General features: G+C 39.5%; 1 protein-coding gene across 1 annotated transcript in view; it reads left to right on the top strand.

The window, feature by feature from the left end:
- The window catches only part of ARHGAP45 (Rho GTPase activating protein 45), a 238,609-nt gene that overhangs the window by 183,488 nt on the left and 28,383 nt on the right, over window positions 1-26,738 (top strand). The window contains exon 19 of the mRNA XM_053702812.1: window positions 22,828-22,965. Within this exon, the coding sequence (XP_053558787.1) occupies window positions 22,828-22,965 (138 nt within the window). The remainder of the gene's footprint in view (window positions 1-22,827; window positions 22,966-26,738) is intronic.

Raw genomic sequence — 26,738 nt, 5'->3', positions numbered from 1 at the left:
TTCCCCATAATTAGATTCACTAGACTTTGTACATAAGGCTTTTCAGACAAAGAAACTCGATTCAGTCCCACACCACTGTCTTTTTGCTTTATGTATGGTTACTACACTGAGCTGAAGATAATATCTAGCGCTTGTTGCTGACCATGCTTGAGAAGAGTCTTTGTATTGTTATTTATTTTACTTCTCCATACTGGACCACCTTGAAGAATTATTGAGTTACCTCTTCTTGCATCAGATTTAGTTGCATCTTTGCATACATTTCTATTTCATTATACAGTCGGTATGTATTGTTTAAAATCAGTATTGACATGGATCTTGTAATCAACCTAATCTGTTGAGTAGACTGACTATATATAAGGACACTATACGTTTCAATGGCTACAAATAGTGATATGCTGTAAACACTGAGTGCAGACATGCTAGAATTGAAGTAAACACATAGAAAAAGGGTGTCTCCTAGTGCAGATCAACACAGTAACATCAACCCAATGTAAGCCCAATGGTAGAAGTGGTACTCACACTTTGGATGCCTGAGGAAACGGCGCAGTAGAGCAATCAAGTGCCACTGGTTTTAAATTTTGTTCATGTTTTATAACTTGTCTTCAATTATTTTTTTTTTACATTAATTGAGCATCTTTGGAGTCTTTTTTATTGCCAATCATCTACCGTTTGGGGATTCAGAGAAGCCTTTTTGCTGGATGTCAAGTGTGCTGGAAGATTAGTGAGCTGGGTCACTACAATAGCCCAGTAGGAGGGATTAGCACTGTTCGGTACTTCCCAAAGTGTGAGTACCCCTTCTACCATTGGGCTTACATTGGGTTGATGTTACTTTGTTGATCTGCACTAGGAGGCGCCCTTTTTCTATGTGTTTACTTTTAGATCCTTGTGTCCCATATTTGGTACCGGAAGGAGCAGTCCACATTTGTGCACAGTGCTCTGGGACACTGAGAGTTCTGAGCTCTTTGCCTTCAGATATTGTGAGTATCCTGTTTGCTTACCCCATATGTCTATTTTGGTCTATTGGCTACACTAGGAGGCTCCCTTTTCTCTCTCTTTATCATTCTAGTATTGAAGACAGCTTTGCTTCATATCCATCAACAGATAATTTTTTTAATCTTTTTGTCTGTCTGTAAATGGACTTGTAAGCAAAATTAAGGAATGGCAATTAAACATGGTTTTGGATGATAAAGGGGAAAAATTGAAAATCGCAAAACAAGGAGCGCCACACATAAAACGGTTAAAATAGCAAAGGTGAAAAAAAACCTGATTAAAGGGACAGTCTACACAATTAAATTGGTATTGTTTAAAAAGATAGATACTGTGGGACATATAGATAACATTGGGTTCACACCCAAGGAGTTACTTAAGATTTAGTACAACACAGTACTAAATGCAAGTCAATAGATAATAAATAGAAAACCATGTGATCAGGGGGCTGTCAGAAGATGCTTAGATACAATGTAATCACAGAGGTAAAAGGTATATTAATATAACTATGTTGGTTATTCAAAACTGGGGATTGGGTAATAAAGGGATTATCTATCTTTTAAAACAATAACAATTCTATTGTATACTGTCCCTTTAATTTGGGATTGAAGCTGACAGGAAAGGTATGGTTGTGCACACAGGGCCGCCACTAGAAATTTTGGGGCCCCTGACATAACCATTGATCAGCCCCCCCCCCCCCCTTTGACATGTGCAATTTTTTACCAAGTGACTAAAACGTATATGCACTTTATTCTTAAGTGTCTATTTAAACTTGGATATGTGGTAAAGGTAGTAACATACACAAACACAGACACACTCATACACTGAAACACACTCACACATAAGGATTTACATATAGAGACTCTAGCAGACATGCAAAGAAACACACTCAGACACAGACACCCAAACAGACACTCAGCACTTGTTTACATTGACCTAACAAGTAATGAGGTAAACTACAATTTTGTAAAAAAAAAAAAAAAGGAGATTTAGAAAACAAAATATGTAGTTCTGATTATCTTTTTGTAAAGGAAGATGCCAACTAAATGATGACAACAGCATGCAGTAGCTGAAAGGAAGGGCCCTGAACTGCCTAAACAATAATTTAAAGGTTAAATTGTGAATTAGTGACTTTCGGAAAAGTCTTGTTAGCTCAAAGTCTGTAGAAAGATGTGAATAATCAGTAGTAGTAAGGTCAAAGTGTCCTAAAAAGGAACAGACAATGGACACACACACACACACACAAACTTGCACATACACCCAAGGAAACACCAAAATAGGCAGCCTCAGAAAACACACAAAGACATACACACAAACACACAAAGACATACACACACACACACACACAGACACCCACATAAAACACACAAAGACATACACACACAGAGAGACAACCACATAAAACACACAAAGACATACATACAAACACCCTCACTGAGAAATCCACAGAAAACACACAAAGACATACACACACCCTCACAGAGACACCCACAGAAAACACACACCCTCACAGAGACATCCACAGAAAACACAGACATACACACCCACCATCACAGAGGCATCCAGAGAAAATACATAAAGACAAACATACACACACCCTCACAGAGACACCCATAGAAAAATCTCAAAGACATATGCACACACCCTCACAGACATCCACAGAAAATGCACAAAGACATACACACCCACAGAAAAAAAAATACATACACACTCATAGAGACACAAACCAAAGCACAAAGACATAAACACAGACACCCACAGAAACACTCGCAGGAGGAAAGATTTATGCACCTTGCATCCCCTAAATCAACAGTGTGTGACATGCATGATAGAAAAATTGCAGCAATTAAGAGATCACTTTTTAAAGAATCATATTTGTAAAAGTGCAAACAAAAATAATTCTGTGAATTCAAAATTGTACATTAATGATCTGGGTAGATGGCTAAATGAAGAAAAGTACTTTTAAAAGGTTGACATATGATTGTTTTTTCCCCATTTTCCCCAACCAAGAAAACCACTTCAAATATAGTGTACAAATGTTCCCATCTGTCTGCTGTACTTATGGATTTTGAAAATGCTGTACTCTATATGGTCTTGGTGGAACCATAAGCTGTGGTACTCATACCATTAGATCTGGTTAAATGCAGGATTTAGGCTTGTTGGTATGTATTTCAAAATTAAGTCAGCTGTAGTGTAAACTGACCAGTTTTAAGTTAACCTGTCTCATTTCAAACACTGAGCAATGTTAGTCTGAGAGTATAACATTTTACGCAGATGTAAAAATAGAAATGATAAAATGCCTCCTTGCATCTGGAAAGTCCTTGCATAAAGGGGCAGTAAACTGGAATATATATATATATATATATATATATATATATACATACATATCTGCGAAAAGGGCACCTACCATTTGTGTATTGAGGAGGAAACATTTCTGCATGGTTTTAAATATAGAATTTTTACAGCATTGTCAAATAATCATAAATACACTGCTGCTAAAAGAAAATGTTTTTTTTATGGACCCCTGGCCCCACCATACAACTACTACCACATTGAAGTTACAATCTGAAATTGCACAAAGAAAAAAAAACATTTGTTAAGTAAGTCCTACCTTCTCTGCAAATGAAAGGGATCTGCCGTCTGACTGTACAAACAAAGTGCTAAGTCTGTCTCACACTGTGCATAGTGATTTAGTGCACACTCAGAAATCCTCTCAAATGCTAATACTTTACTCCTTGTAATAACATTTACCATGCTCAATTAGCACTCTACTGTAGTACCAACTGGTGGCTGCCAAAATAAAAAAAAAACCTTTCACCCCCTGATGGCGGCCATGCGTGCACATCTCATACAGTATTAAATACTCAATACCTAAGAGAGACAACTGCCACAGTTTAAACATTAAAAAAATGTTTGCATGGCAACAGTAATAACCATAAATAACCAAACAGTTCCTTATTAGAAAATATATTTTCATGTCCCTTTAACATTTGAGGTAAATAAAGGGAAACAAGTTGTAAAAAAAATAGCAAGTAGTTTATTGCACTGTTTTGCAACTTGTCTTCAAAAAGAAAGAAATAGAAATGAGTATTGTTGTTTACAGTGTCTGGGGCTGTGGCACAGAGTTTCAGATACATGAAAAGATTTAATAAAATAAAGGAAGTGCTCTTTAGAGAAAGAGAAGTAAAAAAAGAATAGATTGTTCTGGGACACAGGACAGAAGTCAGCCAGCAACAAAAATATGAGGAAGTTCTGTGTTACACACACAGCAATAGATTCATGGATCACACGCGTTAGAAAGAAAAAAAACTCTTTACTTTACTTTTTTGTTTATGAAGTGTCCATGTCCCGACTAAAAAAAGTGACTGTGTGGTCATAGTCAAGGTCACAAGGTCACAAGCATTTTGGATAAGCCGAAGAGGCCGAATTATCATATGTCTGTCGGACTTGATCCGACAGTGCGGATCAGGTCTGATAGACATCGCTGAATGCGGAGAGCAATGCACTCTCCTTATTCAGCATTGCACCAGCAGCTCACAAAAGCTGCTGGTGCAAAGCCGCCCCCTGCAGACTCGCGGCCAATCGGCCGCCAGCAGGGAGGTGTCAATCAACCCGATCGTACTTGATCGGGTTGTATTGTGGCGATTCCTGTCCACCTCATTAGAGCAGGCAGACAGGGTTATGACCGCTGCTCCATAACTTGATAAATGGGCCTCGAAATGTCAATTGACTTTGTACAGTGACCTTTATTGGATGTGGTCACTATTATGGCCATGGTCATAAGGTATTTTGGATAGAAATACCAAGTGACTCTGACAGTGACAGCAACTGGGATCTTTAAGGTATCACAAATTAAAGAAATTGACAGTGTCATGTGGAAATTTGCATTAAATCTGGTATGTGACTATGACATTTGACAATGTCCTTAAAGTGATACTAAACCCAAATGTTTTCTTTCATGATTCCGATAGAGCATGCAATTTTTAAGCAACTTTCTAATGTACTCCTATTATCAATTTTTCTTTGTTATTTTGCTATCTTTATTTGAAAAAGAAGGAATCTAAGCTAACGAGCTTGCCCATTTTTGGTTCAGCACCCTGGATCGCGTTTGCTGATTGGTGGCTACATTTAGCCACCAATCAGCAAGCGCAACCCAGGTTCTGAACCAAAAATGGACTGGCTCCTAAGCTTACATTCTTTGGATGTCAAACATAAACAGGGCCGCCACATTGCCTAGTATTGCCATTAGAATGATGTAATCAATACAAATATCAAAATACACTCACATTTGGTATTGCACCTGTAAAAAGTGGTGCAAATAAAGCAGGCTGGAATCATATAGTCACCCAGCAGACAGGCCTCCCGTGGTACATCAAAAACAGTGTGGGTAGTAATCCTTTGGAACTCTATCTCCAAGCAAGGGTATGGGATAAAACGATTATGTGTAGCAGGTTGTAAGATAAAAACTTACATTTATTACAAATTAATAAAACAAGCAACGCGTTTCTCAGCTTGCAGGCCTGATGAAAAAGCCTTTTCTTTTTTAAGACACGATGAGTCCACGGATCATCTTAATTACTAATGGGATATTCAACTCCTGGTCAGCAGGAGGAGGCAACGAGCACCATAGCAGAGCTGTCAAATAGCTCCTCCCTTCCCTCCCACTCCAGTCATTCTCTTTGCCTACGTTAGCGATAGGAAGAGGTAAAGTGAGGTGTTAGATTGGATTCTTCTATCAAGAGTTTATTAGTAGTGCCAGAGAGTGCCGCTTTGTCCTAGGGTGTAGCCATAGTCCATATCAGTCTCTACAGGAGAGCTTTGGTGGCTTTAGAGCAATGGGAACTTGTGGGACATAATTCTCACTGCGCCTCCCATAATTTACTTGCTGCCCTGATCCTTCAGTCTCAGATATTCGTTCACTCAGCATTTTGATTTCCTCAGGTCGATGTGAGGGACAGGACCTTACAAACCTGAGAGCTGCCTTTACTGCCAGGCAGAAGACAAGGTAAGTGCTACCTTATTTTCTGAGATTAAGGACTCAGAAATTTTATTTAGCACATTATAGACATAAAGGGCCATTTTTAGCTTAACAGTGCTTTATGTGGGGACATTGTTTCTTTATTATAAGAAAGACTTTTGGGGCAGTGTGTGGAACAGGGCACTGGGGCTGGAGAAAGCGGTATTTTACTCTGAGGGTATGGCTCCGGTGGTTTCACAGTCAGCGTATTAGGACACGCCCACGATGGGTGGTCCTTCCGTGAGTCATGCGTTTCAAGTGCAGACACGGAATGTTCCCTTCATCAAGTCAAAGATTGTTTTGAAAGGCAATATTTTCAAGCAGTTATTGTTTTGTTTTTTTGTGACAAAAAGAACTGTTTTTTAATACTGCAGCAAGAAAGGAAAAAAGAACCGTTTTAAATTTAAAGAGACAGTAACGTTTTTTTACAATTAAATTTTTCAATCTATTTTGATAATTTTTATTGAATATTTGATAAATTGTGTATGGACCAAGGGGACTTACAAGATGTCACCTGTGCTTTATGTTTTGACGCTAATGTGGAACCACCAATCCCTTTCTGTCCTTTATGTATTCAAAGGACTTTAAGAAAGGTGTAATAACTATGAATAGTATCTTCTCTGTATAAAATAGGGCAATAGATATTTATTTGCACAAACATATTAACCTAATAGTGCATTTATATAACAGTTGTGCATTGGCAAGTAGTAAACTTAACTTTGGTTATATCATAGATACATTGTTACCTTCAAAGGATAGCGAAGTATGTTTGCGTATAGCGAATACACAGATAAAGAACCCTCAATTAGTATATGTAGGAGAGAACCTGTCATACAATGTATTTATTTGGCTTTATACAGAAAAAACATGAGATAATATTGTTTACATATAGAGAACAAAATAAGCATACACATGTTGTTATATAGCATAAATGCGAAGCCATAAACACGGTTCGAAATAACATAATGTGTTAGAAAACATATATATGTATAAGTTCAAAGGAAAAACTTGGGGTTTGAACATAGAAATTCCAAGATAATATTTGTTGTAATTAAGTTATTTATCTATGACAGAATTCCTAGAAAATTGAAGGTAGAAAGAAAATATTAGCATCTTATGGAGCATTATATTAATGTTCCTATTTACATTTTTAACAACATTAAGATATATATAATTTTGTGTAAATTCATCAATGCAACACGCTGTTTTGCCTTAACCATTATATATATATATTCAACAAAAACTCATGATGATCGATAACCCAAAAGTGATCCAATTTAATGGCAGAAACTGTTATTAGGGCTATACCTCACACTTGATGCCCATTTTCAAGATGGAGTAAACGGCTTCTAACTTCCGGTCTGTCATCAATTAGAGGTTTAAAAGGACTCACGGACATGCGCACTTTATTCCTTGAAAAAGCTGATCCAGCGAAACGTACGTCGGAATTGACACTCTCTTGTGCGTCTTTACATCTGCCTGTACACCTGGGGGAGGAGTGTTCTATACTGGCATCTGTGAGGTGTTGGATTTAGCGGTTAAGGTTCTGCTTTTCCATCCACCTCCATCCAGGACTTGTATCAGCTCTTTTGAGTAATTTTGTAAATATTATTACTCATTTACCCTTTGTAATAGGTGTCTTGGGGCATTTGTGACACCTTTTATGTATTTTAAATAAATATTTGTTTTAAGAGATTTGCCTGAGAGTACTGTTTTCCCACCAGTATAAAGTGGGAGTGCGCATTTCCCTGAGCTTGGTCATACGCTCCAACAAATGTGAGTAATCACTCGTCATACAAGCAGAACTATTTTATTTCAAGTGGTTACAGAGTTACACTATGTTGCATATTTTGTCTCTTTTTTCTTGAGAACACACTGAGGATCGCAGAGGAGTGAGGAGACATATCCCAAAGGAATGAATATATCCTTACAGATGTTGTCCAAGAGTCTAATGTTGAGGGTCAATTTATGCCGCAGCTTTCTCCCCAAACGTCCTAAATTTTACCGCCCTCACAAGCAGTGCCCTCGCTTCCGCTATAGTCCCTGCGGGGATTTTGTTACAAGACATAGCTTCTCTTATGTCTTCAACTATTTCTGATGCCTTGTCTGCCTTTCCTATGTTACAGAGCAAACGTAAGAGAAAAGACAGACATTCAGTAAGCAAGGTATCGGACGCAATTGTCGCAATTTCAGACGTACCCTCCCAACAACCTGAAGAAGAGGGTGCTGCAGTGGCTTCTGAGGGTGAAATTTCAGATTCAGAGGGTTTATTACCCCTGACAGACTCAGAGGTGGTATCTTTCAGATTTAAACTGGAACACCTTCGTCTACTACTTAGGGAGGTTTTGATTACCTTGGATGATTGTGACTCCACAGTGGTGGTTGTCCCTCAAACGTCTAGTAAACTGACAGATATTTTGAGGTTCCTTCCTATACAGATGTATTTCCAGTCCCTAAAAGTGCTACTAAAATCATTGCTAAGGAGTGGCAGAGACTGGGTGTCCCTTTTTCTCCCTCTCGCATTTTTAAGAAAATGTTTCCAATTGCTGACACTGTTAAGGAGGCTTGGCAAATGGTTCCTAAGGTAGAAGGAGCAGTTTCTACCCTGGCTAAAAGAACTACTATTCCCATAGAGGATAGTTGTGCTTTCAAAGACCCTATGGATAAAAAGTTAGAGGGGTTACTCAAGAAAATTTATGTACACCAGGGTCTGCAGTGGCAGCCGGCTGTGTGCATTTCCACTGTTACTAGTGCAACGGCATATTGGTTTGATGCGCTATCTGAGGCCCTCAGGACTGAGACTTCTCTGGATGAGATCCAAGATAGGATAAAGGCTCTCAAACTTGCAAATGCCTTTATTTCGGACGCTTCCCTTCAAGTTATCAAATTGGGAGCGAAGTTATCAAGTTTTTCTATCTTGGGCCGCAGAGCCTTATGGTTAAAGCCCTGGTCTGCGGATGTGTCTTCTAAGTCTAAGCTTCTAGCCATTCCATACAAGGGGAAGACTTTGTTCGGACCCAATCTGAAGGGGATTATTTCTGATATAACGGGAGGTAAGGGTCATCTTCTCCCGCAAGAAAAGAGAAATAAACAAAAAGGACGACAAAACTATTTTCGTTCCTTTTGTAATTTCAAGGGAAACTTTCCCTCTTCCTCGTCTAAGCAGGAACAGTCCAAACCTACTTGGAGACCCAAGCAGTCTTGGAACAAGGGAAAGCAGTCCAAGAAGCCGGCTAGCAATTCCAAGACAGCATGAAGGGTATGCCCCCAATCCGGGACTGGATCTTGTAGGGGGCAGACTTTCCTTCTTTGTTCAAGCCTGGGTTCGGGATGTCCAGGATCCCTGGGCAATAGAAATTGTGTTTCAGGGATACAAACTGGAGTTCAAGGAGGCAGATTCCTAATTTCGAGATTATCTGCAAACCAGATGAAAAGAGAGGCATTCTTACATTGTGTAAGAGACCTCTCTGCTCTGGGAATGATTGTTCCCATTCCAATTCTGGAACAGGGACTAGGGTTTTATTCCAATCTATTTGTGGTTCCCAAAAAGGAGGGAACCTTCAGACCAATTCTAGACCTCAAGAGCCTAAACAAGTTTCTCAGGGTACCGTCCTTCAAGATGGAAGCTATTTGTTCCATCCTACCATTGATCCAAGAGGGTCAAGTTATGACCATGGTGGATTTAAAGGACGCATATCTGCATGTTCCCATTCACAGGGATCATCACAAGTTCTTAAGGTTTGCTTTTCTGGACAAACACTACCAGTTTGCGGCTCTCCCTTTCGGTCTTGCCACAGCCCCAAGAATCTTAACAAAGGTTCTGGGATCTCTGTTGGCAGTGCTTCATTCAAAGGGCATTGCAGTGGTGCCTTATCTGGATGACATTCTAGTTCAGGCGCCATCCTTTCAGCTAACAAGATCCCACACAGACTTGGTGTTGTCCTTCCTAAAATCCCACGGCTGGAAGGTGAATTTAGAAAATAGTTCCTTAGTTCCACACACAATAGTGACTTTCCTAGGAACCATAATAGACTCTCTGTCTATGAAGATATTTCTGACAGAAGTTAGGAAATCAAAGATTATCGATACTTGTCTAGCCCTTCAGTTCACTTCTCGTCCTTCAGTGGCTCAGTGCATAGAGTTAATCGGGCTGATGGTAGCGGCTATGGACATCATTCCGTTTGCTCGCTTTCATCTCAGGGCTCTGCAGTTGAACATGCTGAGACAATGGAATGGAGATTATTCGGACTTGTCCCCCAGGCTTCTACTGGAGTATGAGACGAGGGATTCTCTTCAATGGTGGTTATCTCTGGATCATCTCTCCCAGGGAACATGCTTTCGCAGACCATCTTGGGTGATTGTGACGACAGATGCCAGCCTCTTAGGGTGGGGAGCAGTCTGGGGCTCCGTAAAGGCTCAAGGATTATGGACACAGACAGAGTCCGTTTTGCCCATAAACATTGTGGAACTAAGAGCGATCTACAATGCTCTTCTGGCCTGGCCTCAATTGGCCTCGGTTCAGTTTATCAGGTTTCAGTCGGACAACATAACACCAGTGGCCTACATCAATCATCAGGGAGTAACAAGGAGTTCCTTGGCAATGACAGAGGTTGCCAGAATAATTCAGTGGGTGGAGACCCATTCTTGCTGCCTGTCGGCGATCCACATCCCAGGGGTGGACAGCTGGGAGGCGGATTTTCTGAGCAGGCAGACCTTTCATCCGGGAGAGTGGGAACTCCATCCAGAAGTATTCTCCAGTCTGATTCTCAAGTGGGGTCAGCCAGAGTTAGATCTCATGGCATCGCGGCAGAATGCAAAGCTCTCGAGATACGGGTCGAGATCCAGGGACCCCCAGGCGGAACTGATAAATTCTCTGGCGGCCCCTTGGACCTTCAATCTAGCATACCTGTTTCCTCCGTTTACTCTTCTTCCTTGAGTAATTGCTTGAATCAAACAGGAAAGGGCCTTGGTGATACTCATAGCACCGGCCTGCCTCGCAGGATTTGGTATGCAGATCTGGTGGAAATGACATCTCTACTACCTTGGAGACTTCTGTTGCGGAAAGACCTTCTGATTCAGGGGCCTTTCCTTCACCCAAATCTAGTTTCTCTGAAGCTGACTGCTTGGAAATTGAACGCTTAATTTTATCCAAGCGGAGGTTTTCTGATTTGGTCATAGAGACCATGATTCAGGCTTGTAAACCGGTAACTAGAAGGATTTACCATAAGATTTGGCGTAAATATCTTTACTGGTATGAATCCAAGGGCTACTCATGGAGTAGAGTCCAGATTCCTAGGATTTTGTCTTTTCTCCAAGAAGGTTTGGAGAAAGGTTTATCGGCGAGTTCCCTAAAGGGTCAAATCTCGGCCTTATCTATTTTGCTACACAAACGTCTGGCGGATGTCTCAGATGTACAATCTTTTTGTCAGGCCTTGGTCAGGATCAGGCCTGTGTTCAAACCAGTTACTCCTCCATGGAGTCTTAATTTAGTTCTCAATGTTCTTCAAGGGGCTCTGTTGGAGCCCATGCATTCCTTAGATATTAAGTTGTTATCTTGGAAGGTTTTATTTCTTGTTGCTATTTCTTCTGCTCGGAGAGAGTCAGAACTCTCGGCATTACAGTATGAGTCTCCTTATCTTATTTTCCATGCAGATAAGGTAGTTTTACGTACTAAATTAGCATTTCTTCCTATTTCTTCTTTTCCCACATTAATCAGGAAATTGTGGTGTCTTCCTTGTGTCCTAATCCTTCTTCTAAGAAGGAAAGGCTTTTGCACAATTTGGACGTGGTCCGTGCTTTAAAGTTTTACCTGCAGGCGACTAAGGACTTTCGTCAGTCTTCTTCTTTGTTTGTGGTTTTCTCTGGAAAACGCAAGGGACAGAAAGCTACGGCTACTTCTCTTTCTTTTTGGCTGAAGAGCATCATACATTTTGCATATGAGACTGCTGGACAGCAGCCTCCTGATAGAGTTACGGCTCATTCCACGAGGGCTGTTGCTTCCTCATGGGCATTCAAAAATGTTGCTTCTGTGGAACAGATTTGCAAGGCTGCAACTTGGTCCTCTCTTCACACTTTTACAAAGTTTTACAAATTTGACACTTTTGCCTCGGCTGAGGCTGTTTTTGGAAGAAAGGTTCTTCAAGCAGTGGTGCCTTCCGTTTAGGTTCCCTGTCTTGTCCCTCCTGTATCATCTGTGTACTCTAGCTTGGGTATTGAATCCCATTAGTAATTAAGATGATCCGTGGACTCATCGTGTCTTAAAAAAGAAAAGAAAATTTATGCTTACCTGATAAATTTATTTCGTTTTTGACACGATGAGTCCACGGCCCGCCCTGTTCTTATAGACAGGTTAAAGGTTATTGTAAACTTCAGACACTTCTGCACCTTGGCTTTTCCTTTCTCTTCCTAACTTCGGTCGAATGACTGGAGTGGGAGGGAAGGGAGGAGCTATTTAACAGCTCTGCTGTGGTGCTCTTCACCTCCACCTGCTGACCAGGAGGTGAATATCCCATTAGTAATTAAGATGATCCATGGACTCATCGTGTCAAAAAAGAAATAAATTTATCAGGTAAGCATAAATTTTCTTTTTAAGTACATATTAATATATGCATTTTCTTTAACATATGTCTCAATTCTACACCATTTTTTAACGTTTTAAAATGTGCGTTTACTGCTTTACTACACACATACTACACAAACACAAATTTCAAAGTTAATCCAATTTTTCCTCACTCTGTTTCATGTGACAGCATCAGCAAATCACAAAATGCATATACTTTGCACATGCTCAGTAGGAACTGAAGTAAATGTTCATATACAAAATAATGTGCATGTTTTGATAATAGAAGTATATTGGAACTTTTTTTCTTAATGTGCATGCTCTATCTGAATAATGAAACTTTATTTTTTTAATCTACTGGCCCTTTAATATAATTATAGGGTTGAGTAAGTTTCTCTGTGCTGAAAAACCTTAAAAACGGAGAATGTTAATTCTAGCAATTAATTTATATAATTAATTTATATATGTCCCTTACTGCCCTCAGAGGAGATTAGATAAAATGGCAAGTTTTTAAACAACGAAACGTAGGCTTTTAAACCTTGGGAAACCGAGTTTAAAACATGGTGGTACCCATTATTATATGGAAACTAAAACTTCACACTTATTTCTTCAATATTTAAACAGCTAATATATATTTTTGAATGTATCTTCTAATTATTATCAGGCTAATCTTTGTTATGGCTAGATCCTTTTTATCTTTATTTAGTATTGAATTTCCCTTTAAATAAAATTCAATACTAAAATTCATTTTTTAGACGTGATATTGTATGTAAAAAAGACAATGACAAATATTTGGAGAGATAATACTTTGCAAACTATTCAATTCATAGTTACAGGCACTTCAATTATTTATGGTTTCTAATGTATTAAGTTAAGTTTATCATAAATATTAATAACGTAGTTTAATTCAAAGATAAATTGCTTTTACAGTTTTCAAAAGAAGTACTACTGTGTAGTTAGGTCTTGCTGTATTTTCCCTTGAGGAAGATTTTTATGGGGGGGAATTAGGGGGGCAGGTTAGGGAACAAGTTATTATAAATTTATGCTACTGTAATCTTCAAACACAAATTTCTCCTCAGTAAACCCTTTTCTTTTTTCCCCCCTTGCCTCAGAAGGAGACTAAGAGGCCTATTTATGAAATGTCTGTCGGACCTTATCCGACAGTACGGATCAGGTCCGGCAGACATCGCTGAATGCGGAGAGCAATACGCTCTCCGTATTCAGCATTGCACCAGCAGCTCTTGTGAGCTGCTGGTGCAACGCCGCCCCCTGCAGATTTGCAGCAGATCGCCTGCCAGCAGGGGGTGTCAATTAACCCAATCGTATTTGATCGTGTTGAATACCGGCGATATCTGTCCGCCTGCTCAGAGCACTGCTTCATAACTGGTGTTTCTGGCGAACCTGCAGGCACGCTAGAAACACGGGCCCTCAAGCTCCATACGGAGCTTGATAGATAGGCCCCCAAGTTTCTATTCTACAGAATTGGTCAACTGTTGCCTCTTTTCTCATTGGCAATTTCTATTTCTCCCCAAAACAAAACAAACAACCCCCCCCCCAAATCTAATTCTAATCTAATTTACTTACAGCTAGATTACGAGTTGAGTCAAATAGCAGCGTTGTGGCCCATAACGCATCATTTTACCTAACGCAGTCATTACAAGTCTTGTCGATATAGCTGTACCGCAAGCCTTTTAGCCTGTAACGCAACAGCTGTACCGCACTCTTAAAAATTACGTTTTTTAATGGGATTCTCTTTTTCGCTGGTATTACACGTTTTTCTGGGAGGCTAAAAAGCGAGCGCATTACACTCTAAAACGACAAGATCCGTAACGCCATCTAATGTCAGTAGTTATGAGTTTTACGCTACAAAGCTGTAACATAAAACTCATAACTAATGTGTTAAAAAGTACACTAACACCCATAAACTACCTATTAACCCCTAAAGCGAGGCCGTCTGGATGAAGACTTCTCGCCGCCTGGATGAGGACTTCTCTGCTGGGATGAAGATCGTTCAAGCGGGACTAGAAAAAACTGTAAGTGGATCGTCGGGGGTTAGTGTTAGGTTTTTTGAAGGTTTTTTGGGTGGGTTTTATTTTTAGATTAGGGTTTGGGCAGTAAAAGAGCTAAATGCCCTTTTAAGGGCAATGCCCATACAAATGCCCTTTTCAGGGCAATGGGTAGCTTAGGTTTTTTAGATAGTTTTTTTATGTTGTGGGTTTGGGGGGGGTGGGGGTTTGTAATGTTGGTGGGGGTTTGTAATTTTTATTCACAAAAAGAGCTGATATCTTTAGGCAATGCCCTACAAAAGGACCTTTTTAAGGGCCATTGGTAGTTTATTCTAGATTAGGTTTTTTATTGTGGGGTGTTTTTTTAATGGGTATTAGAATAGGAATACTTTTTATTATTTTTAATAATTTGTTTGTTATTTTGTGTAATGTATTTTTTTAAGGGGTGTTTGTTTTTCTTTTGTAGACAAAGAGCTATTATCTTTAGGGCAATGCCCTACAAATGGCCCTTTTAAGGGCCCCCAAAAGGCCCTTTTAAGGGCCGTTGGTAGTTTGGGGGGTGGGGGTTTGTATACTGTTAGGGGGTGTTTGTTTGTTTTTGTAGCAAAAGAGCTGTTTAACTTAGGGCAATGCCCTACAAAAGGCCATTTTAAGGGACCCCAAAAGGCCCTTTTAAGGGCCCTTGGTAGTTTATTCTAGATTAGGCTTTTTTATTTTGGGGTGTTTTTTTTTAAAAGGTATTAGAATAGGAATAATTTTTATTTTTTGGGATAATTTCGTTTGTTTTTTGTAATGGTAGGTTTTTGTATTTTTTGTAATGGTAGGTTTTTTATTTTTTGTAATTTTAGGTTTTAGTGTAAGGTAGCTTAGGTTTTATTTGGCAGGTAATTTGTATTTATTTTAACTAGGTAGTTATTAAATAGTTAATAACTATTTACTAACTAGTCTACCTAGTTAAAATAAATACAAACTTACCCGTGAAATAAAAATAAAACCTAAGCTAGCTACAATATAACTATTAGTTATATTGTAGCTAGCTTAGCTTTAATTTTACAGGTAAGTATTTAGTTTTAAATAGGAATTATTTAATTAATAATTGTAAGTTTAATTTAGCTCTATTTTATGCTAAAGTTAGGGGGTGTTAGGGTTAGGGTTACGTTAGGGTTAGGTTAAGGGGTTAATATAGTTTAATTTAGGTTGTTGCAATGTAGGGGGCTGGTGGTTTCGGGGTTAATAGGTTTATTTAGTTAATAATTCTAAGTTTAATTTAGCTCTATTTTAATTTTGTTAAAGTTAGGGGGTGTTAGGGTTAGGGTTACGTTAAGGTTAGGTTTAGGGGTTAATAGTTTAATTTAGGTTGTTGTGATGTGGGGGGCTGGCGGTTTAGGGGTTAATAGGTTTATTTAGTGGTAGTGATGTGGGAGGCCAGAGGTTTAGTGGTTAATAGGAAAATAGCACTATATTAAATATATAGTGATAGTGTGCGCCAAAGTAAATATAGTTAAAACTACGATACAGATAAAAAAAACAGAATATAAGTGCTCATACACGTACATACAATAAAACAAATAGTTGTAAATATACTAGTTTGAGAAAAAAAGTCCAAAAAACAATTTTATCTAAAGTCCCAAAAAAGTATGAATAAAACCTTGACCGGTATCACGGACGAAAAAACAGTCTCTGGTTGGGTGGTAAGTTCGAGAGATGGGCTGCATGTCTTGGGACTGAGTGATCGATCAGTGCATCTATAGGAAGGACAGAAAAAGACAGTGCCTCAAACGCGCTTTCTTTTTCTGTCCTTCCTTTAGTGGTTAATAGCTTTATTTAGTTGCGGCGATGTCGGGGAGCGGTGGAATAGGGTTAAAAGATTTCTTATAGTATGGGCGATGTTGGGGTGCAGGGGAATAGGGGTTAATAACTTTAGTATAGTGGCAGCAATATCAGGAGTGGCAGATTAGGGGTTAATACCTTTATTTAGGTGGTGGCGATATCGGGAGCGGCAGATTAGGGGTTAATAACTGTAGGCAGGTGTCGGCGATATCGGGGGCAGCAGATTAGGGGTGTTTAGACGTAGGGTTTATGTTAGGTTGTTAGGTTTAAACTATATATTTTTTCCCCATAGACATCAATGGGGCTGCGTTACGGAGCTTTATCTTTCCGCGATCGCAGGTGTTAGACTTTTTTCCGAACCGCTATCCCCATTGATGTCTATGGGGAAAGCATGCACAAGCACGTCAAAACAGAGTTTGTTTTGTGTGCGGTATGGAGCTTAAAAACCCCATATCGCCCGCACAAGCCAGGCTTTTTAAAACTTGTAATGGCAGCGCTATAGGGGATTAAATGAAGCCACTTTTATTGTGTTCGTTAATTTCTCTATAGTGCTCAAAACTCGTAATGTAGGTGTTAATTAATTAATTAATTCCCTTGACCGGGCCCCTCATAGAGCCATTCTCCCCATAGGTTAGCTTCTAGAATAAAGGTGGTATATCTAAATGGAAAAATTATTTCCCTCTGGACATCTACTTCCAAAGCTTTTATATAGTTATCCCACTTCACAAAATACCTCTCGATCTCTGACTTACTTGTGTTTGCACCATAGCCTGTTCACCTCAGTAAACATGTTAAAGGGACATTAAACACCTATTGCTTTTGTGTAAAAACATAGTGCTTATTCCACACTCCCTAGAGATGTCAAAAACCTAGAATGCTGCAAATCAAACAGTTACTTTAGGCAATTTGCACCATTTTTAAAACCTAGGTTACAGAATTTTCTTTTCCTTCCTAAGATAGGGAGAGTCCACGGCTTCATTCCTTACTGTTGGGAAATACCTTACCTGGCCACCAGGAGGAGGCAAAGACACTCCAGCCAAAGGCTTAAATATCCCTCCCACTTCCTCATTACCCCAGTCATTCTTTGCCTTTCGTCATATTAGGAGGTGGCAGAAAAGTGGCAGAAGAGTTGGAGAGTCCTGAAAAAGGATATCTGCCCTTCCAGATAGGACTGGAGTTTTAATTAGTCATGTCAACCTCTCCTTGAGAGTATTGATGAAAGTTAGAATCTGGAGATGCAGGAAAAGTTTTTCTGTGAAACCATCCAGACTACTGCTAACAACTCCTAAGCAATCAGTGTTGACAAGTTTCACTGCCTGCTTTGTCTCACTCAAGTCCATGTCAGGAGCGCTGCTATAAGACTCTCACACTTGAGAGGCTATGTTCTGTGCCACAGCATTGATCCTGTAGGTAAGATCATTTCAATTTTTACACATAAAATGCTATATCAGGATCACAGTGTGGCTCCTTTATACCTTGATAGGATCCAGAGTTAATATCCTCTGAAGGGGGTTTATTGAACAGTTGGGGTTAATTAATCAGTGTATTATTTATTTACATGCTGCTTTGTGTGATTTTTTTCCTGGGCTGAGAAACTGTGTGTTTTTGGCTGGAACAAACAGGTTTCACTTTTAAGTTTCACTTTTGTTTTTGAAAGTGTTGCACTGCTCCTATTACTTGCTGTACTTGTAATAACAGGGGAAGTACTGTCTTGCACTCCATGTGACCGGGTGTGGTCTATGTTAATTTCCTCCATTCCGGCTGAGACTTGAACCTGAGGAGAGCGTTTCCTCTGTTAACTGTCTGGGTCTAGGAGGTGGTGCATGCCCCAGCCATTGGGAGTATAAAGGTACCGTTTTCTATACTAAAAAATGTTTTTATTTGTGTCCTTCTGTGTGTATAACCTGAGCTATGGAGGACTCTGACATGTTAGAAGGTACTCCTTCTGTACTAAATCATACCTGTGTATTTTGTGAGGAGACCGTGGTTTTCCCACCCACTCAATTATGTTCCACATGCCTTAACACCGTTATAAAGTCTAGAAGGGAGACAAGCCTGCTAAGGTTCTTCGTCCCTCTGAGCCGTCTATCTCTCAGTACTCTGCGTCCTGTGAGATTACTACCCTTGCTACATTAGCCACTCCACATGCAGTTCCCTGTAGCACATCTAATTCTCCATCCAGAGGGGGCCTTCTTCCTGCGGACTTTGCCGCAAAGTTACAAATGGCGGTGTCTGCGGCAATCAGTGCATTACCTCGCTCTAACAAACGCAAGAGAAAGGTCAAACATAGCTTTCCTGACCCAGAGTCAACTAAATATTTATCGGATTTAGCTATTATGTCCCAGTTATCCAATGATGAGTTAAACTCTGTAGCTTCAGAGGGTGAACTTTCTGGGTCGGAGTCCTTAGCGCCTAAGCCTCCTGCTGCTGATCCTTTAGATTTAAAATTGAGCACTTGCGTTTTTTATTAAAGGAGGTTCTGTCTACATTAGAGGTTCCAGAGCCGCGCTGCCTGAAGAACCTATGATACCTAAATAAGACAGAGTTTACGAAGACAGGAAATTGCCTTTGACTTTTGCTGTGCCAGTTAAGATAGCAAACATTATTAAGAACGAATAGGAAAGAATTGGTTCTTCCTTTTCCCCCTCGTCTACTTTTAAAAAGTTGTTCCCGGTCCTGGACTCTCAACTGGATTTGTGGGGCTCCATTCCTAAGGTGGATGGTGCTATCTCTATGCTTGCTAAATGTACTACTATACCTCTTGAGGATAGTTCTTCGTTCAGAGAGCCGATGGATAAAAAAATGGAAACCTTTCTGAGAAAGATGTTTCAACATACAGGACTTTTGTTTCAACCGGCGGCTGCAGTTGCCGCGGTTGCCGGAGAGGCTACCTACTGGTGCGACTCTTTGTCAGAACTCATTGAGGATATTCAAGACACAATAAAGCTCTAAACTTTTGCTAATTCTTTTATCTGTGATGCGAACATGAAAATTATTGGCCTAAATGAAAAAGCCTGTGGCTTTGCGGTCCTAGCCTGCCGGGCGCTCTGTTTGAAGTCTTGGTCTGCGGATATGACTTCTAAGTCTAGACTCCTTTCTCTTCCCTTCAAGGGAAAGATTTTATTTGGTCCAGGCCTGGACTCCATTATTTCTACAGTTACCGGAGTCAAGGGTGCCTTCCTACTGCAAGATAAGAAGGGACGACAATCTTCTTTTCGTTCTGACAAATCCCAACTACAACAATGCTCCTCAAAGCCCGAGCAACCCAAGAGTACTTGGAAGCCAGCTCAGTCCTTGAATAAATCCAAGCAGAATAAGAAGCCCACCGAAAACAAATTGGCATGAAGGGGCAGCCCCCGATCCGGGATCGGATCATGTAGGGGGCAGACTGCCTCTTTTTTCAGATGCCTGGTTCAAGGACATACAGCATCTGTGGGTCCTGGAGGTGGTATCCCAGAGATACAAGATAGGTTTCAAATCTCATCTACCAAGGGGCAGATTCCTTCTCTCGAATCTGTCTAACAGACCAGAAAAGAGGGATGCCTTTCTAGGGTGCGTTCGGGATCTATCCTCCTTAGGAGTTGTTGTCCCAGTGCCTATTGAAGAAAGAGGTTTTGGGTTTTATTCAAACCTTTTCATGGTCCCAAAGAAGGAGGGAACTTTCCGCCCAATTCTGGACCTAAAGTGCTTAAACAAATTTCTCAGTGTCCCTTCCTTCAAGATGGAGACAATAAGGTCCATCCTTCCTTTAATTCAGGAAGGCCAGTTTCTGACCACTATAGATCTGAAGGACGCTTACTTTCATGTTTCAATCCACAGGGAACACTTTCAGTGTACCAGGGTGGAATTCCTGGGTACTATAATAGACTCCATATCCATGAGGAGACCAGAGACGTTGCAAGCTAACGTCAGCATGTCTTGCCCTCCGGACCTCCTTGAGTCCCTCTGTGGCTCAGTGTATAGAGGTGATTGGTCTCATGGTGTCCTGCATGGACATCATTCCTTTTGCCAGGTTCCATCTCAGACCTTTACAACTGTGCATGCTGAGGCAGTGGAACAGCGATCATTCAGATCTGTCTTAACAGATTGTATTAGACAGCCGGTCAAGAGAATCACTCTCTTGGTGGCTCTGTCCAGATCACCTGTCCTGGGGGACATGCTTCTTAAGACCATCCTGGGAGATTTTGACTATAGACGCAAGCCTATCCAGATGGGGAGCTGTTTGGGGTGCCAGGAAGGCACAGGGGTTGTGGACTCAGGAGGAGTCCTCCCTCCCGATCAATATTTTGGAACTACGGGCAATCTTCAAGGCATTGAAGGCTTGGCCACTTCTAGGTTCGTCCCGGTTTATCAGATTCCAATCAGACAATGTAACCTCAGTGGCTTACATCAATTATCAGGGGGAACGAGTAGTTCCTTGGCGATAAAGGAAGTATCTCAGATTCTGGAGTGGGCAGAGGCCCACAGCTGTTCGCTGTCAGCGATCCATATTTCGGGTGTGGAAAACTGGGAGGTGGATTTTCTCAGCAGGCAATCCTTCCATCCAGGGGAATGGTCTCTCCATCCTGAGGTGTTTGCAGAGATATGCAGCAAGTAGGGGATGCCGGAGATAGATCTCATGGCGTCCCGTCTCAAAACCAAGCTACCCAGGTACGGGTCGAGGGATCCCCAAGTGGATCTAATAGATGCACTAGCAGTGCCCTGGTGGTTCAAACTCATATCTTTTTCCTCCATTACTGCTTCTTCCTCGAGTGGTGGCCCGCATCAAGCAGGAGCGGGTATCAATAATCCTGATTGCTCCATAGTGGTCGCGAAGGACATGGTTTGCGGATCTAGTGGGGATGTCCTCATCTCCTCTGTGGAAGTTACCTTGTCACAGAGATCTGCAGATACAAGGTCCATTTGTTCATCAAAATCTAGATTCTCTGAGGCTGACTGCGTGCAGATTGAACGCTTAGTCTTAGCCAAGAGAGGTTTCTCTGAGAGTGTCATTGATATACTTATTCAAGCTCGTAAACCAGTTACTTGGCGTATCTACCACAAGGTGTGGAGGACCTACTTATTCTGGTGTGAAGAGCGTGGTTTTTCCTGGCACAGAGTTATGGTTGCCAGATCTTATCTTTTCTCCAGGATGGGCTGGAGAAGGGAATTTCTGCTGATTAGGATCAGACTTGTGTTTAGATTTGGGGCTCCTCCTTGGAGCCTAAATCTTGTTCTTCGGGTTTTGCAACAGGTTCCGTTTGATCCTCTGCATTCTGTTGACATTAAATTGTTATCTTGGAAGGTTCTCTTTTTATTGGCTATTGCCTCTGTGCACAGAGTTTCTGAGATCTCTGCTTTGCAATGTGGGCCCCCTTATCAGATTTCATGCAGATAAGGCAGTTTTACGTACTAAATTAGGTTTTCTTCCTAAGGTTGTGTCAGATCGCAACATCAATCAGGAGATTGTGGTTCCTTCCTTCACAATTTGGATGTGGTTCGCGTCTTGAAGTTCTATCTTCAGGCTTCTAAGGAGTTTAGACAATCTTCCTCTTTGTTTGTTGTCTGTTCATGGAAGCGTAAGGGGCAGAAGGCTACTTTGACTTCCCTATCTTTTTGTTTAAGGAGTGTCATCCGATTAGCTTACGAGACAGCGGGACATCGTCCTCCTGAGAGCATAACGGCTCATTCCACTAGAGCAGTGGCTTCCTCTTGGGCCTTTAAGAACGAGGCCTCTATGGATCAGATTTGTAAGGCGGCTACCTGGGTCTCCTTACATACTTTTTCAAAACTTTTCAAGTTTTATGTTTTTGCTTCAGCTGAAGCAGGTTTCGGGAGAAAAGTTTTGCAGGGTGTGGTGCCCTTAGAATAGGGTCCGCCTTTTCCTTTTTGTTCCCTCCCGTTATTCATTCAGTGTCCTCTGGAGCTTGGGTATAGTTTTCCCAACAGTAAGGAATGAAGCAGTGGACTCTCCCTATCTTAGGAAGGAAAACATAATTTATGCTTACCAGATAAATTCCTTTCCTTCTGGATAGAGAGAGTCCACAACAGCCCCCGTCCATTTTTTTTTTGTCTATGGGCAGTCCCCTATTATTTATTTTATTCTTCTGGCATCATTTATACCCTAATGTTTCTCCTACTTTTCCTTGTTCCTTTGGCAGAATGACTGGAGTAATGAGGAAGTGGGAGGGATATTTAAGCCTTTGGCTGGGGTGTCTTTGCCTCCTCCTGGTGGCCAGGTGTTGTATTTCCCAACAGTAAGGAATAAAGCCATGGACGCACCCGGAATTTATCTGGTAAGCATAAATTATATTTTTTGGTCTCTCTGAGACAATAAAACACTTTAAAAGCTTTTTTTTTAAAACTATATATATATATATATACAAAGTACGTATTTCCCTGTGTATGTGCAAGGAGGTATTAATTAGACATCTGAATTTGTTCTCCAGGGTATTTACCGGGTGAATGGGGTTAAAACCCGTGTGGAGAAGCTGTGTCAAGCCTTTGAAAATGGAAAAGAGTTAGTGGAACTTTCCCAGGCTTCTCCTCATGATCTGAGCAATGTTCTGAAACTATATCTGCGCCAGGTAAGCATATACTGTATATTAAAGACAACATGTGAATGTTAAAGGGACACTGTACTCAGCAGCGTTTTAACATTTAGGGTCCGATTTATTGTGGCCCAAATAGCGCCAAATACCCCTGTTTCAGGAGTTAAGAAGCAGTAGTCTTAAGACCGCGGCTCCTTAACTCGTACGTCTCCTCTGAGGCTGCAGACATCAATCCACCCAATCATGTACGATCGGGTTGATTGACACCCCTGCTAGCAGCCGCAAATCTGCAGGGGGCGGCGATGCACAAGTAGTTCACCAGAACTGCTTGTGCAATGTTAAATGCCGAAAGCGTATGCTACAGCAGATCATGTCCACTAGACATTGATAAATTGACCCCTTAGACTTTTTTTTTGCCTGAAAATACGAAGTAAAGGCTGTTTTAATATAAATTTAAGCTAATATAACAGTATCAATCTTGTACTTCCTCCTAACGTGTATTAGCTTATATGTACTTCCTACTAGTGCTATCAGCCAATGAGCAAGAAGAACATAATTGATACTGTATTATTGTATTAGTTTCAACCTAATTTTGAAATGTTTTTAATTCACATTTTATGCAAAACATATAAACAATTTTAGATGTTTCTCTTTCATAAGAATGAAACAAAGTTGACTTTATTATACTATGTAAAAATACAGTTCATTTTCTTGAAATGTTAGTAAAATGAGCCCAGTGTTATTTATTTTAAAGGGAGAACAAAGTAAAAATTCAACTTTCAGATAAAATGGGCATTTAAAAAAAAATCTTTCCAATTTACTTCAGTTTACTTACTATGATCAAATGATCTTTTTTTCATGATATCTTTGCTGAAGAGCATACCTAGGTAGACTTATGAGTATTAATGCACTACTGGGAACCAGCTGGTGATTGGTGGCTGCCCATATATGCCTCTTGTAATTTGCTCACCATTCGTGCTTCCATTAGTGCATTGCTGCTCCTGACCCGACTCTTCAACAAAGGATACCAAGAGTACTAAGCAAATTTGATAATAGATTGGAAAGTTATTTAAAATTGCATGCTCTATCTGAATCATGAGTGTTTAATTTTGACTTTAATGACCCTTTAATAATTTTCATTGATGCAATTACTCTCTTGTATTCTTCATTTTATAGCACTTTATTTTCCTCCTATTATTTATGCACATAACTCTCCATTACCTTTTTTTCATTTAACTTGTCAGTACTTAAACAAACAAAAAAAGTGTGCTTTAACATGATCAAGCAAACCTATTTGACACTATGGCCTTGTTTTTCCCACCTTTTCTTCTTGTTTTTTATTTTTTTTTTAAAGACTATTTTCTCAAACCATCTTCTTTACTACAAATTTGCTTAATGTAACTATTACTGGGCAATTCCATTTCTGCTGTTCATTTGTGCAAAAAATTAAAAAAAAATGTTTGTTTCTTTCTTCAAACATTGCAATTTCATGCTTATGTGTCAGTTTTGAATAAAATGGTAGTCTAGCACTGATTAAACTTAGTTACTATTGCAAAGACTGCTTCTCCTATCATGATGTTGATGCAAAACTGATAATCCACCTTTTACAAACATAACTGCTGGGAATCTTAGGAGGCCTAAAAGTATTAACACAAATTTCCCTGGGAGAGAGAAAAACAACCACAATTTTTAGATGTATTTTACAGTATATTGCAATAATGTTTCACTTGTAATAATGAGTTATATGTTGTTGAAATGTCAAGTTTAATGGTCCTTTAAGGATTTGTTATAGCACGCCTTCTTCCCTCAGTATAACCAGGCAAACCATCATGTGAATCAAAGGAATAACAAGACACAGGGCCGTCTTTAATATCGACTGGACCCTGGGCAAAAAATTTCTTGCCCCCACATGCAATTTTGCTCTCCACCAAAACATCCCAAAAAACAACTACATCAATTTATTATTTATTTTTTAATTATTTTTTAAGCATTAGTTTAATACATGTCAAGACAAAATACAGTATAAATCATGGATCCATGTGACAATAGATGAATAAAATCAAATTAAAACAAAAAAAAACATATATAGTACAAATGTCTTGAAGTAATTGGTGTCCTGTTATTGAAACAACAAGACCATACTGGATAAAAGTCCAATTTACTGTCCTATAAAGTCATATCCTAAATATCCGTGATGGTTTGAAATAAAAATTGGGTGGCAATTGATGAATCAACAAGTGAAAAAATGTGGAAGAAAAATATGAAAACTTGGAAATCAAAATAGCAATAAAAATTTAATAAAAAACATCCAAAGAGTGATGACAAAGTAATAAAACAAATGTGAAAAAAGCTGTAACAATGGTGAATAAATGTGGTGGTGAATTCTTTAATCCGTGAAAATTCGTATTGGTCTCCAAAAATGTGTGCAAGAATATCCTAAAAACCTGTGGAAATAAATAAACAATACTGCAAAATATGTTCCCACAATAGAATCAAATATAGGTAGTAAACTTAATTTGGTTAAGTCAACACGTTTCGTCCTCTGTATAGGCCTTTATCAAGTCTTGATAAAGCCTATAAAGGCTCCATGATTTATACTGTATTTTTTGTTGACATGTATTAAACTATATATTTATGTGCACTACACATTAATATATTGATCTAATTTATAACTCCATCACCTCAGCCTTTGTTGGCGCTTACCTCTTCACTACATTATAATTTATTAACCCCTATTCCGCTACTCCCCGACATCGTCGCCACTATAATAAACCTATTAACCCCTAAACCGCTATCCTCCAGCATCACAAACAATATTTAAAGATTATTAACCCCTAACCTGCCGTCCGCCCACACTGCCACTATAATAAATCTATTAACCACTAAACCGCAAGCCCCCCACAACGAAATATACTAAATTAAACTATTAACCCCTAAACCTCTGGCCTCCCACATCACTACATAAATATATTAACCCCTAACCCTAATGTAACCCTAAGACTAAGTCTAACCCTAACCCTAACACCCCCTAACTTAAATATAATTAAAATAAATCTAAACAAACCTTACAATTATTACCTAAATAATACCTATTTAAAACTAAATACAAATTTACCTGTAAAATAAAACCTAAGCTAGCTACATAATAACTAATAGTTATAATATTGTAGCTTTCTTAGGTTTTTTATTATTATTATTTTTTAGACTAATTAGTAAATAGTTATTAACTATTTACTAGCTACCTAGTTAAAATAAATACAAAGTTACCTGTAAAATAAAACCTAACCTGCCTTACACTAAAAACTAACATTACAATAAAATAAAATAAATTAAATTAAAAAAATACAATTATCTAAATTACAAAAAAAAAAATAAACACTAAATTACACAAAATAAAAAACTAAATGATCAAAAATAAAAACGAATTACTCATAATCTAATAGCCCTATCAAAATAAAAAAAAACTAGCCTATCCAATAGAATGCTAGCTCAATCCTATTGGCTGATTGCCAGCCAATATGATTTTTTCCCCTTTAATTCCTATTGGCTGATAGAATTCTATCAGACAATCGGAATGTAAGGAATGCCATCTTGGATGACGTCACTTAAAGTGAACTTCATTTTCCAGCAACATTCGGAAGAAGAGGATTCTCTGCACCGGATGTCTTGAAGATGGACTCACTCCACGCAGGATGGATGAAGATAGAAGATGCCATCTGGATGAAGACTTCTGCCAGCTTGGATGAAGACTTCTGCCGGCTTCAATGAGGACTTCTGCCCGCTTGGATAAAGACTTCTGCCGCCTGGAT

The sequence above is a fragment of the Bombina bombina genome, chromosome 2, assembly GCF_027579735.1.
Source record: "Bombina bombina isolate aBomBom1 chromosome 2, aBomBom1.pri, whole genome shotgun sequence".
NCBI lineage: Eukaryota > Metazoa > Chordata > Amphibia > Anura > Bombinatoridae > Bombina > Bombina bombina.
Note: the sequence above shows the minus strand (reverse complement) of the source record. Positions and strands in the feature narration are given on the sequence as shown.